The 18,028-nt window shown below is 38.7% G+C and overlaps 1 protein-coding gene across 3 annotated transcripts in view; it reads right to left on the bottom strand.

Annotated features, from left to right (window-relative positions):
• Positions 1-18,028, bottom strand: part of EXOC4 (exocyst complex component 4) — a 752,259-nt gene that overhangs the window by 408,919 nt on the left and 325,312 nt on the right. For all 3 annotated transcript variants that reach the window (XM_039243428.1, XM_039243437.1, XM_039243444.1), the window contains exon 10: positions 6,463-6,559. In XM_039243428.1, the coding sequence (XP_039099359.1) occupies positions 6,463-6,559 (97 nt within the window). The remainder of the gene's footprint in view (positions 1-6,462; positions 6,560-18,028) is intronic.

The following is an 18,028-nucleotide window of genomic DNA, read 5'->3' as shown; positions in this document are numbered from 1 at the left end:
CCAAGACACACAGGGATTTGGCCAACATAAAAAAATTAAAATGTGGTCACTCCTACCCACCCCCAGCCCACAGTCCATGATCCAGCCTCTCCATCATGCAATACACAAAACTCCTTTCCATCTAAACAATGGCTCCAGTGCTGAAAGAATGATTTAATACATCATTTAATAATTTCCTGAGTTTGTTCTAATTGCAAGATTTAGTGTACATTCTGCACAACAGATAATTAAGGTTAAGTGAGGCCATAAGATTGGGACCTTCAACCAACAGGGCTGCAGTCCTCAGAAGAAGAGGAAGAGGCCCTATCAGGGTACAGTGAGAAAGCTTCCTTGGATTCGGGTGTCCTTATTCCTGCCTCGTCTGACCTCTAAAGACCGAGAACTTTTCTTTCTCAAGCAGTGATGGGCTACCTTAAATTCCACTACTTCTCTTTGATGATTCCACCTTTGAAAGCAAAAGCCTCCAGCAGTGAGAAGGTTGAATGCAATGGGCTCAAATTCAGAATTTCATTTTTTTAAGTTTACTTATTTGAGAGAAAGAGCGAGTGAAGAGTGGGGGAGGGGCAGAGAGAGGGAGAGAGAGAATTTCAAGCAGGCTCCACTTTGTGTAACTCATGAACCACGAGATCATGACCTGACCAAAGTCAGACGCTTAACAGACTAAGCCACCCATGCATCCTAGTAACTTTCTTTGCATTAGCAACACTTCCCACCAATTTGCCTTACTGGCCCAGGATGTATGCAATCACAAATAAATGCAATAAATAAATAAATGAGAGCTTAATTAAGCTCGAGGGTGTTCTCTTTCTCTCCCTCCCTCCCTTCCTCCCTCCCTCCCTTCCTTCCTTCCTTTCTTTTTTTTTAATGTTTATTTACTTTTGAGAGAGACAGGAACAGAGAGAGCAAGCCAGGGAGGAACTGAATCTGAAGCAGGCTCCAGGCTCTGAGCTGTCAGTACAAAGCCTGACAAAGGGCTTGAACTTACAAACTACGAGATCATGACCTGAGCTGAAGTCAGATGCTTAACCAACTGAGCCAACCAGGCGCCTCTGGGGGTTGTTTTCTAAATAATTTAGTTAGATGCTGCAAGCATTTAGATTTTGAAAGGAATAATTTTTGTTGTCATTCATTTTTTGCTATACGAAGGAAGTATACTAACAATTGAAGGAACAATATGTCCTCTGCTTGGGGGCTTTTAGAGAATAAAGAATAGTCATAAATGAAAAAACAAAGGGAGAAATAAATTCTCCCTCCCTCCCTGAAAATCTCACAAATAGCAGCCACAAGGTTATTTCAAATTTCTAGAAATGCCTACATTATACATTAATTATAGCTAAAAAGTCTTACTCTATCAAACTGCAATTGATACCTCAATAAAATGCACTTTGTTGATAAAGTTTTTTATATTTAGATCACCGCCCATAATTACCGTGATGTAACTATTCAAAAATAACTTTTGTAAAAAAAGAAAAAATCCAAACTCATGTCAGATCTAGACAAAAGGAAATATGTCATTCAGATTTCAACATTAACATATTTTCTTTGGGTTTCCTCAATTCAAAGGCTAGAAAATAAAATCCAATTACTAGAGTGAATCCATCCATTCCTCATATTTCTCGAGAAAGCTTAAAAAAAAAAAAAAAAGCACGTCAGTGGCGGTGGGCAGGGTGGGGGAAGGGATTAGTCCTATCATTTTCAGGGTCTCTAGTTCAGTGAAAGTATGTCAGAATCTACCTAAGTATTAGAACCTCTTCTTTTCAGTATGTTTTGTTCAGTTAGACCCAGAGGTAGCAAAATCGATTAGATGAATTCTTGCCATCAAAAGTGTACATTAAGGGTTTAAGGGTTTAGTTAGTTGTACACAGTGTCTTCCCAGGCTAAGAGTAAAGCAAGCAAGATAATACTATATACCTCATCTTTCTAAACTTCATTCTCTGAGGCATTTTCTGATTTCTTAACCAGAAAGGGAAAATAGTAAGGAACAACATTAAATACCCAAGTCAAGGGGCCAGCAAGGTTAACACATAGTGAACCAACTGGAAGTCAATATATGTGCCTCTAATGCCCTATGAGGTTTCCTAGTGAAGAAATGGCAGTACTTAGGAGAAAGGTACAAAAATATACTCGCAAAGCTGCCAGATCTGGGACCTTGTACAATGATGTTATGGGATGACAGTAGAAGTGACTGCTAGGAATAAATAAAAAAAGGCCTGACGGGAATGGGCTGTGCGGTGTTCTGGAACAGAGTGGTTCAGAGTTCTCAATGCAGAAAACGTCTATGCTGCAGACAGTGCACTGGCAACTAAATGAAAATGATGAAAAGAACATTTTAAATAAACGATGGGTAGACGAGCCACACACAACAGTTCAGGAAGACAGAAGACGAGTATTGCTAGACACGGGAAAGTAGCAAAGGAAAATGAAGGCCCTACACACCTGAAATGATTTCTCGCTTCCAACAAACACTATTTCCATTCTCAGAGAGAGACAGTGTAAGAAAACGATGGCAGTGCTTATATGGGAGATAAAGGTCAATTTGTGATAAGCTCCTTCTGAAGTTACTTTGTGAACAGGATGGTAGTTATAAGCAAAGATTATTATGATCCATTAAGAGAAGAGTTTGGGAAATCAGGATGGTAAAATAATGAGTCATTGCAAGGGAGCAGAAGCACACAAGGATATGAGGCAGCGAAGTACAGGGCGGAAGGGGATGTGACTGCTAACTACTGTCCGACTGGCTTCTGGAAAGGCTGTGCCCATTTGTACACCGGGTGTAAGAGGTCATCTCTGTCCTCGCCAATAATTGGCATTTTAGGGCATCTCAGTTTTTGCTGCCAAGGTAGCTACTGAGTGAGTATCTTTTAGGCAAGGATTTGATATTATTTTTTTGTGTCCCCAGGACCTGGCATAGAATCAGAGTCCAATAAATAATCAGTGAGTAAAACCAAACAGAAGGAACCTGGATCTGAAACTAATTTGTTGAGGCTTTCACTTTACATTTCAAATCCTGTGTTTTTCTATCTTTCCATTCTTCTAGGCTTCTTCTCTCACTAGGTTATATTGTCTTATAAATAAGAATGTACAAAATCACATTCACTTTGAGCTAGCATGGAAATACAACAAGGCGCATTCTAGAGGATGGAAAATATATGTATACGTATTTTATTGAAATAATCCCATAGAAGTAAATTTTATTGAAATAATCCCATAGAAGTAAGAGTGACTATCTCTCTCTCTCTCTTTTTAATGCTTTATTTATTTCTGAGAGAGAGAAAGGCAGTGTGAGCAGGGGAGGGTCACAGAGAGAGGGAAACACAGAATCTGAAACAGGTTCCAGGCTCTGAGCTAGCTGTCAGCATAGAGCCCGACGGAGGGCTCAAACCCACAAACTGTGAGATCATGACCTAAGCCAAAGTCGGACGCCCAACAGACTGAGCCACCCAGGTGCCCCAAGACTGACTATTTCTAAAGAAGAATCTTCACCTAACTTACAGAAGGGAAAACATGTATGGTAAGCGTTCAATACACATTCAAATGATGACAGGAGAACTGAGAAAATTTAAACGCTAAGAGTAAAAATGAAATGCACTGGTATGATAATGCACGCACTCTTCTCATTACCAAAACAAAAACTTCCAAACTTAAGAAGAAATAATAAATCCAATAACCAGCAAATCCATAAGTGTAAAAACTAAACAACCAAAAAAATACCAAAAAAAACCTGTAAGATCTTAATTATTTGAAGTTCTGTAAGCCTATTATGAGGTTTTAGCAATGGGTTTGAGAAGCAAGGTTTCAATTTGAGCCAAAGGCTAATTCAAAGTCTAAATGATCACCTGCTTAGAACGGAGTTCACTCACCTTGCAGACCACATGAGATTCCTGTGACGTCCATTAAGAGTTACACAGAGAATGCATGTAAACTATGGCATGCAACAAAAGTTTCTCCAATTCTAATAAAAAATAAAATTCTGAATGAAAGTAGTGACCAGTCAAGTGAGTAAAGCTGGAAGGAGCACTATCAAGCCTTAAAATGCTCTCTTGTAAAGCAGGATAAATGCTAAAAAATAACTGTCAAGAACTATAATACTCATTAAACACTATGAGTATTTTTGCAAAAATGCATTTTATTAAGTGTGAAATAAGGACAAGTTTTTTCCCATTCTCCTAACTTCACCTTAACAAAGGAAACAAACAAACAACCTTACAGGGAAAAAACATCTCTTGAAAAGTGGTTATTGACAACACAGCTAAACCACTTCCAAAGATCTTCTCTGCTTTGGAACAAATGTAAACATAAGGATTTCATTTATTCATACAATGGCATAACTTAACAGTAAACTATGGCCCTAAATCTAGGTTAGAAGATGCCTATAATGATTAAGGTATTTTCCCATTTTCCTAACAATTAGCAGCTCTAACTAAGTAGAAATCAATTCAATTGAAGAAGAAAGTGAGTATTAAACTAATTACCGAAGTCAGGTGAAATAAATATAAGCACTGTTAACCCAGAAATTCTGTATGTTGTAATTTGTATGTTTATATATAGAAAATCAACTAAATTTATAGAGGAATAGTCTTAATTCTCTTAATTCCACGATTCTTAAATTACATGATTTACTTGTTGAGAATGTTTGCTGAAACAGACTTTTCAAAAGATCAATCATGCTTCTTTAAAAATCTTTTCTTTGGGGTGCCTAGGTGGCTCAGTTAGTTAAGGGTAGGGCTCTTGATCTCATCTCTGCTGTTATCTCAGGATTGTGAGTTCAAACCCCAAGTGGGGCTCCACACCGAAGCCTACTTAAAAAAAAAAAAAAAATCTCTTCTTTGTTATAGCATGAAAGGATGTTTTTACTGTTGTTTAATTCACATATTTGTGTTTCTGCACTTAAAACTAATTGAGTAAAGTATTCCAGCATATTTTTTAAAACTCATTGCTTGAATAAGAGATCTGAATTGAATGAGTTCCAATGATTGCTATTTAGTAAGTTTTGGTTAATGAAAAGGTAGGATAATTCCAGTAATAAACTGCTTAAGTTTTAGAAAAGTACATTCAATATTATAGCTGGACAATTCAGTAGCATCCGCTTACCTGTTATTTCAAATGCCTCAAATATTATAGAAGTTACATAAGAAAGGTAATGTGATGATCTGAGGCACCTAACCTCTAAGGAACCTAAGAGTTTCTAGTCCATTATAGGGACAAAGCAAAAACAAATACTGACTCATTAGAGAGAAAACATACAATTAATATTACATTGGATATTTGTGTCCAAAGAGTACCCTTTAAAAAAAAATTATTTATTTTGAGAGACAGAGAGAAAGAGAGAGAACCTGTATGAGGGGTTGGGAGGGTCAGAGAGAGAAGGAGAGAGAGAATCCCAAGCAGGCTCTGTGCTGTCAGTGCAGAGCCCTACATGGGGCTCAATCCTACAAACTGTGAGATCATGACCTGAGCTGAAATCAACAAAACATTTAACCTACTGAGCCACTTAGGTGTACCCTTTTTTATTATAGTCCACAATGCTTAACATTTAATTCACCATCTTAATCTTTTTTAGGTATACAGTATAGTAGTGTTAACTATATGCACAGTGTTACCTAATAGCTCTCTAGAAAATTTTCATCTTGCAAAACCAAAATTTTAGATCCACTGAATAACAACCTCCTTTTCCTTTCTCCCAAAAAAGCTTCTTTTTAAAGGTATTTAGGGCTTTGAAGTTTTGAAAATGGAAGGATCACAGATTTTTATTTTCTTATAACCACAATAAACTGAGCAACAGATTTTCTTCCTGTTATCATCAAGTTGTCCTTTAATATATAAAATCATATACACAACTGCTATAATACCTTTCAGTTTTGGTAAGTCCTATTTGTTCAAAGATTTGCTAATCCTCAAGGGATATCTGAATCATTAATGTAAATTAGTGAGAGAGATCATGGGTCTGCCATGTTTTCCTGTAAAGGGCCAAAGCGTAAATACTGTAGGCTTTATAGGCCATATGGTTTCTCTTGCAAATATTCAACTCTGCAACACTGTAGCACAAAGCAGCTATGGACAATACATGAATAGATGAGCAGGACTGTGTCAATAAAATTTTATTGAAAAAAAAAAAAAAAAGACTAACAGGAGGCTGATTAGATTTCTCCTGTGGACCATAAGTTGCCACTCCCTGAAATAAATACAGAAGGAAAGGAAAGAACAATGACAGAGAGAGGGAGAGGGGCAGGAACAGGAAATAAAATTTTTAAAAAGTATTTATGCAGTATTATTACTGAGAATAAATAGGAGTTGACATTATTTGTTTTATTGGCAAAGTCTGATAGTAAAGCCCTAGAAAATGCAACACTTTTTTTTTTCTTGAGGACTTGTTTCAATGCTAACTGACCTACTGGCATTCAGTGCATTGGCATAAATAATGAAAATATTGATTTTTCAGTAAGTACATAGGATTTGACTTACCTTAATAATGGATGAAATATGACAGTAATATTTCTGGCTCCAGGTTTGCAGACAAATTTGGTTCCTCCACCTTCAATTAAGTTGTCATCGGGACCCCCTTTCAGGAAAAAGAAGAGAGACTAAGCTTATTAGAACATTTACAAAAAATAAACCCAGGCTATCTAGATGAATGTTATACTATCATAAGAAGGACTATCTTTGAAAACAGTTGCCTTCAGGTCTACAAAATTATTTTGAATGACTGGATCCAGTCTTCTTCACTATGTAAACTGCAGAGGACATTTTCACTCTAGAGGGAGAATGTAGAACTATAATAAACATAAATTGTGCATTTAAAAAAAGAGTGTAAGGCATAACCCAGTTAAAGTTTAAAGTTCAGATCTGCTCTCACTGGTGTCCATCTTAGACAGTACAGCTCATAAAACTTTCCCAAAGAGGAAGTACCATTCAACGTTGTCCAGGGCAGTAAGGGTTGAGCAGAGACCCATACGACCACTGACCAAATTTCACCAAAGCTTAGACCCCACTCATTGTAAGACACATTACTAAGTAACACTAAAGTTTAAAAAATCCTGCTAATGGGGGCGCCTGGGTGGCTCGGTTAGTTATGCATCTGACTTCAGCTCAGGTCATGATCTCAGGGTTCGTGGATTCGAGCCCCGCGTCGGGTTCTATGCTGAACAGCTCAGAGCCTGGAGCCTATTTCGGATTCTGTGTCTGTGTCTCCCTCTCTCTCTCTCTCTCTGCCCCTTCTCCACCTGCACTCTGTCTCTGTCTCTCAAAAATGAATAAATGTTAACAAATAAAAATTTTTAAAAAATCCTGCTCATGAAACTATATCATATGTCCTTATTTTTCTCATTGAAAAGCTTCTTACAGTTTAAATATATACAAGTAGGTTATATAATTTATAAATATTTATTTAGGGTTTTTTAAGGCTTTAAGCCTTTAAGATGAATAGATGTTTACCATAAATCTCTCATACACATTTAATATGGAATTAGAAGAAAAATGAATTAAGGTGTTCTTAAAATTATCAATCCAGCTGTTCTTAATGACTCAGAGTTGTCAACATCCTTGTTTTCTAAATGGTGCTAGTAAGTGGGTTTCTTACAGGAGTGCATCCGGTATTTTATTCCAGCTGCTGATACCGATTCTGCAAGGGTTAATGTTGGTATGCACTTGATGCTCTCAGAAGGTTTAAAGGGAAGGTGTTCCAATACCAAGACTCATACTCTTTTCTCAAAAGGTCCCTAAGAGGTTCATTAATTGAATCAATCACTGGAGGGTCATGGTATGAGGAATATCCACTCAGCTCACAGACACTGAGGTAAAAACAACTCATTCTGTCTTCTAGTCCACAGCCATTAATCAGATGCCATAGACTTAGTGCAACATCCTGACTTCAGAGAGTTACAACGTGCAAAACTGTGCATCTTAGGATACTGGGAGAGACGTGCCCCCTCCCTCCCATACTACTCACATTACCTTCCACTAGAATGAAAATTCATGTAATCCCAGGCCTCCCTCTGTCTTTTACCCACTCCAGGGGAAGTGAGGTAACTCTCTTGGTAAAACGGAGAAGGAAAAGTGAGCTTGCATGGCTCAGTAAATCCTTGTTCCACTTTAGAAACCAGAATGCCTGGGGGCGCCTGGGTGGCTTAGTCGGTTAAGCGTCCGACTTTCGCTTAGGTCATGATCTCACGGTTCGTGGGTTCGAGCCCCACGTCAGGCTCTGTGCTGACTGCCAGCTCAGAGCCTGGAGCCTGTTTCGGTCTGTGACTTCCTCTCTCTCTGACCCTCCCCTGCTCACACTGTCTCTCTCTCTCTCTCTCTCCTAGAAATAAATAAAAACATTAAAAAAATACTTAAAAAAAAAAAAAAAAAAGAAAGAAAGAAACCAGAATGCCTGTAGCTGCTCTTGTCTTGTAAAGTTTCACAATAAAGGTCCTGCCTTGTCAGAGAGGGATGGAGCGGCCCAGGCCCTTCTGTAAGTGGGTGAGTAAATTTGTCTAATCTTGATTTTCAGTTAGCAAACTCATTTGGCTCTCAAAGAAGCCTACATCTTTCAATCTAGCTTATACCAATAAAAGTGGTATTTCAGCTTCCATCTACCCTACTTATATTGTTTCTTAAATAGTTTCAGAATTCTAACAGTAAAGATAGATGCTATTTCATGGGTTTCCTCAAAATCCTAACAATCTGCACTCAAAATATTTCATTTCATTTTTCTAAATTAAACATTTTCTTTCTAATTATAGTTCTTTGCATGATACCAAACACAGCTAAATCTCATGTGATTTATTATCTATCTTAATGGTCTCTGAGGTGTCTTGGCGATTGACTGATAAAAACATGTGAAGCCTCAGAAATCCATACCCTGGATCATCAACACTTCCCAGAGGCATCAGAGTCTAGACAAATCCCATCTGGATCAGTTGTTTCCACCAACTAATCAGAGCATGGTTTTTCTTAAGAGAAACAGAAAATATAATGGTACATACAGCTTTTGACTGAAAATCATAAGCTATTTTTCTCATTTGAAAAAAAATCCATGTTGTATTACTATATTTCCACCAGAGGTATTAATGTTCTGCTAAGTTAGTGGTTTTGCATAAGGAGAGGATCAAGACGACCACCAACCCGGATCCTTTAACAAAACACTCCTTTAAAGGACACATGGTATGGTTACGAACAAACAGAATAAATGTATCTTCTTTATCGGTACTTCTCTAAGAGCATAAAATGAAGCCAGTATTGAATCAGTAAAGAAATGTGTGTATATGTGTAGAAAATAAACAGGTTATATTCTGCACTCCAGGAGCAGCATGAATAACTTCTACATGAAATAAATCTACACATGAGTAGAATGCCTTCATTTACTGACTATGAACATTTTTAAGGACAAATGTGAGTTAGACTACATGATTTCCAATAATTTCTAAAAAGTCTCAGGTTTTATGATTTTAGATACTCAATAATTATATATAGACTTGATTAACTAGCTCCAGTCAAACTTGCGTGTCCATGCACACCAAATGCACTCAATACGTGCACACCCCCATGCCCTGGGCCACAAGGGGCTTCCGTTTGGAGGGCCCTGCCCCCTCCTTTAGGTTCCTTTAGGCACCACATCCAGCTTTAAACTTGTCGAATGGGTGGAGCCACCTGGGGGGCTCAGTTGGTTAAGCTTCTGACTCTTAGTTTCAGCTCACGTCATGATCTCCCAGTTTCATAAGTTCAAGCCCCACATCGGGCTCTGTGCTGACAGTGCAGAGCCTGCTTAGGATTCTCTCTCTCCCTCTGTATCTGCCCCTCCTCCACTCATATAGTCTTTGTCTCTCACAAAAATAAATAAGCTTTAAAAATTAAAAAAATAACGGTTTAAACTGTTGGGCTGGCCCTCTCCCAGTGTCCACAATTTCCCTTACAGTGACATCATATATAATAACCTATATAACCTTAACTTGGGTCACTTCTAGTGCCATTTCTTTTCTAATCCTTATGTAACATTTTCCTACCTGGAATGGAACTTCCTGGAAAGTGGTTATAAAAGCATACATTTGCCGAATGAAGGAAGAAATGAAGACCTAATTTAATAGATGTTTTGGAATTAGATGAGAAAGTATATGTGCGGGTCCTTTGTAAACTGTCAAAAAGCTAACAAACATAAGCAATTCTCCCTGTATCCCCAGAGCCTTATGGGTAATAGGTGTGCTTAATCAACATTTGTGGATGACAATCATATGAGAAACATAGATAGCAAAAGATTTAATACCAAAAATAAGGCCCAAGGGCCACTGGAAATGTCAGTGAAAGGGAGATTAGGCTGTGAAAATAAAGGATGATGGCTAGCATCCGGCTGGAAACTAAGTAATAGTTGCATTTATTCCCTGTTAGCTCCAGAAAGACGATTACTGCTTTCCAGAGTGGGGTGAAATTAAATAAAAAGTAAGGCTTGGGCAGAAATACCTCAACCCCCAACCAAAATTCCACATACAGGAATCTGATGCATGCTTCTAGTCCTGTCGCAAACACCATCTGCTCTCCATTTGATGTGATTTCCTCCTTGCTACAAGTTCAAATCCAGCTTACTGAATTACCAATAAATAGCACCAACCTAATGACGATATTCTTTCCAAACCATCGTCCTAAACTATGCAGGTTGGAACCAAAAGTAAAGGCCGTGGCCAAAGACCGTATGGGCTGAGTCTCTAATTCTCCGAGACTGAGTCTAGCATTGCCATATTCCAGGTGAGAAACAAAACTCGTCTCTCCTCACAGGCCTTCTTCCTGTAATCAAGTAATCTGGGAGCTGCTGTCACGAATGTTCTTAAAGACTGTGTTCAATCCTGAGAGGAGCACGAAAGGGCCAGAGCATCACCTTCCCCTTCATTCATTATGCTTACAGTCTAATCTCAGCTGTCAGAGGCCGGGTGATAGGCACCAGAGAAAATGCAGGATGATGATGGATGGTTAGAGAGAAAGAGAAACTGACAATAGTATCGAGTAGAATATACACTGTGCAGAAAGGAGAGAAAATGCCCCAGTCATATTTCAGTTTCTAACAATGAGGACACTGGTTTGACAGGCTCTTGCAGACAAGTGGCAAGAGGCCCCAAGGCCACCCAAAGACTTCTGGGATGACAGCATCTTAGTGCTCACAATCTGGGCCTTTTAGAATTCATTGACACGGAAGTGATTAGCTCCTCAACTTATTTATTCCTTGATTCTCCCCAACTGGAACTTGATGTCATTTATAATGTATATAGTCATGTTAACAAAACAAATAGAAAACCACAGCCACAGAAAGAAATGGAAACAAATTTTCTCGCCGAGAGGACTACATGGTACAGTGGGAAAAATCAGTAAGATCTGTGTCAAACCCCAGATGTGCTACTTAATATTATAAGTGTGACAGAGTTATTTAAATTTTCTGAGCCTCAACTTTCCCATTTATAAAATACATACTGATATAAACTCTTTCAGAGACTTGTGAGAACGTATCAAGGGGATTCAGTACAGAGTTTGACACCTACTGTGTCTCAAATAAATGGTCTACTTTTCTCTTTGGTTAGAATTACCAAGGAGTTAAGGATCTAAGCGATCTCACACACACACACACACACACACACACACACACACACAGACACTCATACACTCATAAACTAAAAAATAAAAGGTCCAATTTTAAAAATGTTATTTTTGCTACTTTAGGCAGCATTGTATGAGTCAATAGCATTAGCAAGACCAATTAGAACCTATCTTATTTGGGGGTCATGATTATTGCAGTGCAAAGTTAGAAAATCACTGAGGATACTTAGAACAGGACAGAATAAAGTTTGTCTTTCTCTACTCTTAAATTTCAATTAAAAGTAATATTGGGGCACCACATGGCTCAGTCGGTTAAGTGTGCAACTTTGGCCCAAGTCATGATCTCACTCATGGTTCATGAGCTTGAGCCCCACATTGGGTTCTGCCCTGACAGTGTGCAGCCTGCCTAAAATTCCCTCTCTCCCTCTCTGTGCCGCTCTACAACTCATGTGCATGCTCTCTCTTGCTCTCTCAAAGTAAATTTAAAAAAATAAAAATAAAATGTATAAATATAGTATTAAATGTATAGATACTATGATTATGAATTGTTTGTGCCAAGTGCTTAGATGAAAACAGTACAGAGTCGGATGGTCAACTGCGCTGAGCCACAGAAAGCAGCATGCCTTCCTGACATGTTCGATATAGCCTGGATTTCAACTTGGCCTTTTCCACATTGAAGAGAACTGCAATGAAGATGAGTTTCTTTTTACAGCAAATACTTCGTTTCATAAACACTTCTGAAGGATTATAAAAATGCATTCTGATTACATCAATAAACAGGGTTTTTAATTGGCTCTAAGAGTCTGCTGAAGGATCTGAGAATTCCCCGAACTCACAGCTGTCACCCTGCCAGAGGTGTTCTTTTAGATCAAGTTCTTCAGCAAGTACCCATTCTACAGCACGGATTATCATTAGGACTCGGTGCTGTTGCTGCTGCTACCACCACTGCCGGAACTCGTGACAGGAACTATCTATGCGCTTGGGGTTTGGTCCTAGATTAAGAAGAAAACAGAAGTAAAATATTTATTCTTACACTCAAACAACTGACTACTACGGTCAAGTCCATCAAATCCAGATTGGTGGGGACATCCAATTGCTCGTGGTAAGTTGCTGTTGGACCTGGGAATAAACTCCTTCAAGAAAATGATCATCTTTTGGCTTCAACTCTCACCAAGTCTATAATTATTAACAGCAATACAATCTCATTCATGGATGGATTTCTTGTGCTTAGGATAGTTTCTGGCATACAATAAGTACTCATAAGTATTTGTTGAGTATTTATGATTTATATGAATAAACAAATGAACAAATAAAAAATGGTAATGTCTCTTTTAGAGCTAGTGAATTCTAAGTACAAACCACCTAGATACAGACAGAAATTGTGTTTTGCATAAAGTATGCTAAGCAAGGAATCCATGTTTCAGTAAAATGCCAAAAAATTATAATAAGATATTATTTATAGAAAACAATCTCCCAAGTAGAAACAAATTAGTTATGCCGACCATTAGAGGAGTAAGTGCCTTGTCTATATTTCATTGCTCAATTACAGTTTATTCTGGGTAGCTCTAATGTTGTACTGTGTAGATAAATAAGACAGGTGTCAAGTATTATGCAGGGTATGAGGAAGAAAGTCAAGAGGGGGAAGGGGATTCATATTTATTAAACATCTGCTAGGAAATTGACACTGTGCTGGACCCTTAACATAAAATATCTCACTTAATGGTAGTACTATCCCTGTAATATTATTACCCAACATAGAGATGAGGAAATGGAGGCTCTGGGGCAGGAGGCACAGAGCCTTGCTCAAAATCAAATCACACATGGTAGGCTCCATATTTAAACAATTTTTCCCAATATATACACACTACAATGTACTTAATATCACTTTATGTTCCAAGAAACTCATAGGTTGACTAAAATGACACAGATGAGGGGCACCTGGGTGGTTCAGTCAGTTAAATGTCCAACTTCAGCTCAGGTCATGATCTTGCAGTTCATGAGTTCGCACCCCACATCAGGCTCTGTCAGGCCTTGCTTTGGATTCTGTGTCTCTCTCTCTCTCTCTGCCCCTCCCCTGCTTGCACTCTTTCTCTCTCTTTCTCTCTCTCTCTCTCTCTCTCAAAAATAAACAAACATTAAAAAAAATTAAAACAAATGACACAGATGATGGGTGATACAGGAAAACTCTAAAGCAGGGAGTAGTAAACCCTGATTTTATGGTGGTTTGACACATAAAATGCATTTTCCATGGAATCAACACTAAATACGGCAGTTGGTTATCTGAGTCAATGTACAAAAAGCCTCTCTGATAAAAAATGTAAGTGAAGCCTGACAAAAACAACATTTTATAGATAAAACCATCATGTAAACAATGATTCTGGGATGGGGGGGGGACATTTAAGTGTCCAGCTGAGGCCAGAAATAACTTCCCTCTATAATGCAGCCCCAGCAGCAAGGCCCAGAACTAACTCTACTTCTCCCCATCTCTCCTGACTAGCCAGTACTGCATATAATGACCCCTCCAACTCCAAACTACTGGTAAGGCTTCCTGGGAGGTCCAGGAATACAAGGGTAGGAAGACAGGGAAGGGTCTGGCCCTTCAACAGAGAGGGAATGTTGGAGAGTCCATGTCTACCAATACCCAAAATAACAAACAGGAAAAAACAAACACTTTTTCCTGCTTCCCCTTCTTAAAAACATTCCAATAGCCCTCCCTCACTTTGTCTTTTCCTGTTCTATCAAGAAGGATTTCTTGATAATCCCTCTATACTGCTGAGGGCCCAGGTGAGATGCAATAACTGCAATTTATAGCAGCAGCATACTGTTGTGGAATATTCTGGAGCAGAAGTAAGAGAGCTAGAGGTAAGGATTTACCAGCCAAATAGGGCAAAAAAGAACAAAGGGAAAAGGAGTCAAAGTTTCTGATAAGAGAGAAATTCCAATGATCCACCACAGATGGGTCAAGGCTCGGTAAGAAATAAATGAGACTCAGAAAGCACCTGAGTGGCGATAAGCAGTGTGAGCAGACACCTGGGGATTTTTCTCAGGTCAGAGTTTTTATGGCTGACGTCAGAGAGATGTAAAAGCAATGAGGGTGCAGTTAGGGACATACTTAGAACTGTATCTTTCCTCACCTTCCCTGTGGCCACCACGGGAAGCCCTACCCTAGGTTAGAAGAGAGGTGAGGTGGAGCAGTAAGTCTGATGGTCAGTAGTTACAGAGTTGGGCAGCAGCAAAGTCTGGGGATGGGGTAAGACTGAGAAATGAAAGAAAGGAAATTCCAAGACCTCAGCCCTGAGGAAAAAGGGGAAGTTCCTTCTAGCTCCTCTCTAGTGTCACCCAGGTATAAAGCATAATGTATAGAAGGAGGATCTAAATTAGAGACTGCCTGGTGATGGGTTTTTATGAGACAAACAGTCCACGTTTTGAAGTATGAGGAACAGTGCAGATGTATGCGCAGTACCTTAGGTCTACTGGAATTTCAATGTGAGCGGACTGCTAGGAAGCAAATACCTCAGCTGAGTTTTGCTTCAGGTAAGGCTCTCTCTCCCAGATGTTTGGTAATAGACCATAAAATAATTATTTTTTTGGTCACATAACAATGTGGCTTTACCATGAAATAATTTTTATAAAGAAAGAAATACCATACTCTTTCATAGTTCCAGAATCCAATACATTCTAGTTCCCAAATAACGAGTGAGTTTTATAATAATCTATTATTTTGGGGTGGTGTCTTGGCTTAAAAAACAAAACAAGAAAACCATCTTTAAGTATCTTCCTAACAATAAATTCAACGATGTTTTGGAGGATGGAATGGCGAGGAACCAAAAGCAATGAAACAACAGATTTTAAGGTTAATAAGAGCTCACCCTGAGCCAACAGTAACACGTGTTCACCTGAGCTGCTCCGTAAGCATAAGTCAAAGGGAGCTCCATTAGTAACAGTACTGTTTCTCTGATGGAGTCTGAAATGGCATGCTCTATGAAGAGCAAAATGTAAGATATGAGCCAATTACCAAAGGATCCACAGTCACTGCATGCATATTTTTAAATGGCTGATCAATACGGCACAAGGGAACTTTAATTGACCATTTTTGAGAAGCATTCCTATCTTAGTGACATTATTCTCCAGCTCACTTTATTTTAAGGCTACATAAGGAGACTGCATTGATTCTTTCTCCTTCCACTCCTTAACTGATTCCCTCGTTTTAATTATCTTCAATCTACTAAATAGGTTTTAGTGGCTAGCCAGGTATATCTGGCACACAGATTTGCATGGATGTAAGCTGGAGTCCTCTCCTTTATTATGTGTCTGGTTTCTTTCACTTAGCATGTTTTCAAAGTTCATCCACGTTGTAGCATGTATGAGTACTTCGTTTCTTTTTAAGGTTGGTTAATATCCCAATGCATGTGCGTACCACAGTTAGTTTATCTAACTCACCAACTGACGACCTTTCACTTTCGGTTATTATGAACAACGCTACTATGAACATCCATGTACAAGTTTTGTGTGGACATATGTTTCCAGGTCTCTTCAATATATACCTAGAATTTGAATTGCTGGGTCATACAGTAACTCTGTTTAACATTTTGAGGAAATGGCAGACTGTTTTCCAAGCAATCTATACTCCAATGCCCATTGTTGTTATTTTCTTTAATAACTATTTAAAAGACAATCTGTGTGTTGGGGTGGGGAGGTGATAAGCAGCCCACAGAGGAAGTATAAGTGTTTTGTTCTCCAGAAGAACCCTTTCCCACCAGCCACAGATCTCCCCCTGCCTCTTAGAGGGGAGGCCTTGTCCGTTTTGAAGGACCACTGCAGAAACATGACCAGTGTAACAAGTAATGGCAGGGCAGAAGCCTCTGGAAATTAGTACAACTGGGGAATTCTCTGTCCGATCTGTACTGTTTCAGCTAAGTGTCTGTGTTGGTTCATCAACCGTGATTAAAACCGACAATAAGGATTCTCTCCTCACCCACGTTTCAGATTGCCAAAGATTTTACTGTTTGTTCGGTAGTTCTTGTTAGAATAAAGCCGAGAGTGATATGAAGGATGACAGAATGCAGTGAATTTCTCTAATCAGGTGAGCCCATCTCAGCGCTGACCTAACAAGTATGTGTGACTCGTCAGGAGTCTTCTGATGATGGCTTGGCAGCTGAGTGGTGGATTTATGGTGTGGACTAGCATCAAGCTGAAAACAGACTGGGCCCGTCAATCTTCTTTTTGCCTGTGAGATGGTCTATGATGGAGCCCAGGCCGGTGGAAAGGACTGGTGCATAAATACACTAGTTCATATAGAAGAGATGGTGCTGTTAAATGCCATCATTGTCTCCATGCTCACAGATGTGCTTAAATCTAAGGATGCCCATAGTTAGAAAGAAATTATTGTGAAGGCCTTGATGTGACAGAAAGTATAATAACCCTAAATGACTATAAGAGGTAAGAGAGATAAAGGTCTCCTTGAAGACAAATTTAGAGTCAAACTACAAGTCGCAAAACATGGTAGCAGTTAGCTTCCTGACAGAGATAATGAGTGCTGGCATCCAAACACAAACAGCATTATTTCACGGCTCATTGGAAGCATCGGGATGACTGAGGCACAGCTGGCTTTAAATAACTTTCCCAGCAAACCGATGGTCACTCTTTCGGCTTAATCATCAACAGTCAACTTTCCAGGCACTCTAGGCCACAACTCTTCAAATATTCTCACAGAATTAATATCAGTCTTCCAAGCCAGATAAGCATGAGCCGTGCCATGATCAACACTCAAACTTACAGCTGGCAGGGGCTTTTTTTTTTTTTTTTTTTTTTTTTTGCCTCTCTGTTTCTATATAAATAGAGCATACCACAGGATTCTATATGCTCTACATTCAGAAAAAAAAAGATTTAAAAAATAGTGTTTTACAATTGATCTAGAATGTCCATCCCCCACAGCTCTCAAATGTCCAATGCATATATATTTTTTTACCCAAACCAAAAAGTAGTGAATTTTTCCAATCTTATTTCCTCCACATTTATCTGGCACTCTTAAATCTTGCACTTATCAAAATGTTTATTTTCCATTCCATCAGTCATGACTGTTATAAGGCATATATATATATATATATACCCTTCAGCTTTAACATTTCACATATTACTTGACCCCACAATTCTGGTTCTAGGCAGTTCCTCCCATCCTCGGTGAAAAACACCATCATGGGTGAACTTAAGATTTGGCAACAAGAATGTTCATCATAGAACAGTAAATTTAACTTTTAAAAAGTCAGTTTAAATGCAAAATAACAGGGACTTGGTTATAAACATACACACATATCTACATATACATAAGTGATACAAACATATGTATGTATGTATGTACGTACATATGTATAACTGGAATATGATACAGCCATTAAAAATAAATAGGCACTGAATTAAGGCAAGAAAAAGACATGACAGACAGGAGCCATTAAGGCAAAAGTTACTTACTAAA

Source organism: Hyaena hyaena, unplaced genomic scaffold, assembly GCF_003009895.1.
Source record: "Hyaena hyaena isolate Hyena2069 unplaced genomic scaffold, ASM300989v1 scaffold_8, whole genome shotgun sequence".
Taxonomy (NCBI): domain Eukaryota; kingdom Metazoa; phylum Chordata; class Mammalia; order Carnivora; family Hyaenidae; genus Hyaena; species Hyaena hyaena.
The sequence above is the reverse complement of the archived record's forward strand: the minus strand, read 5'-3'. Positions and strand labels throughout refer to the sequence as shown.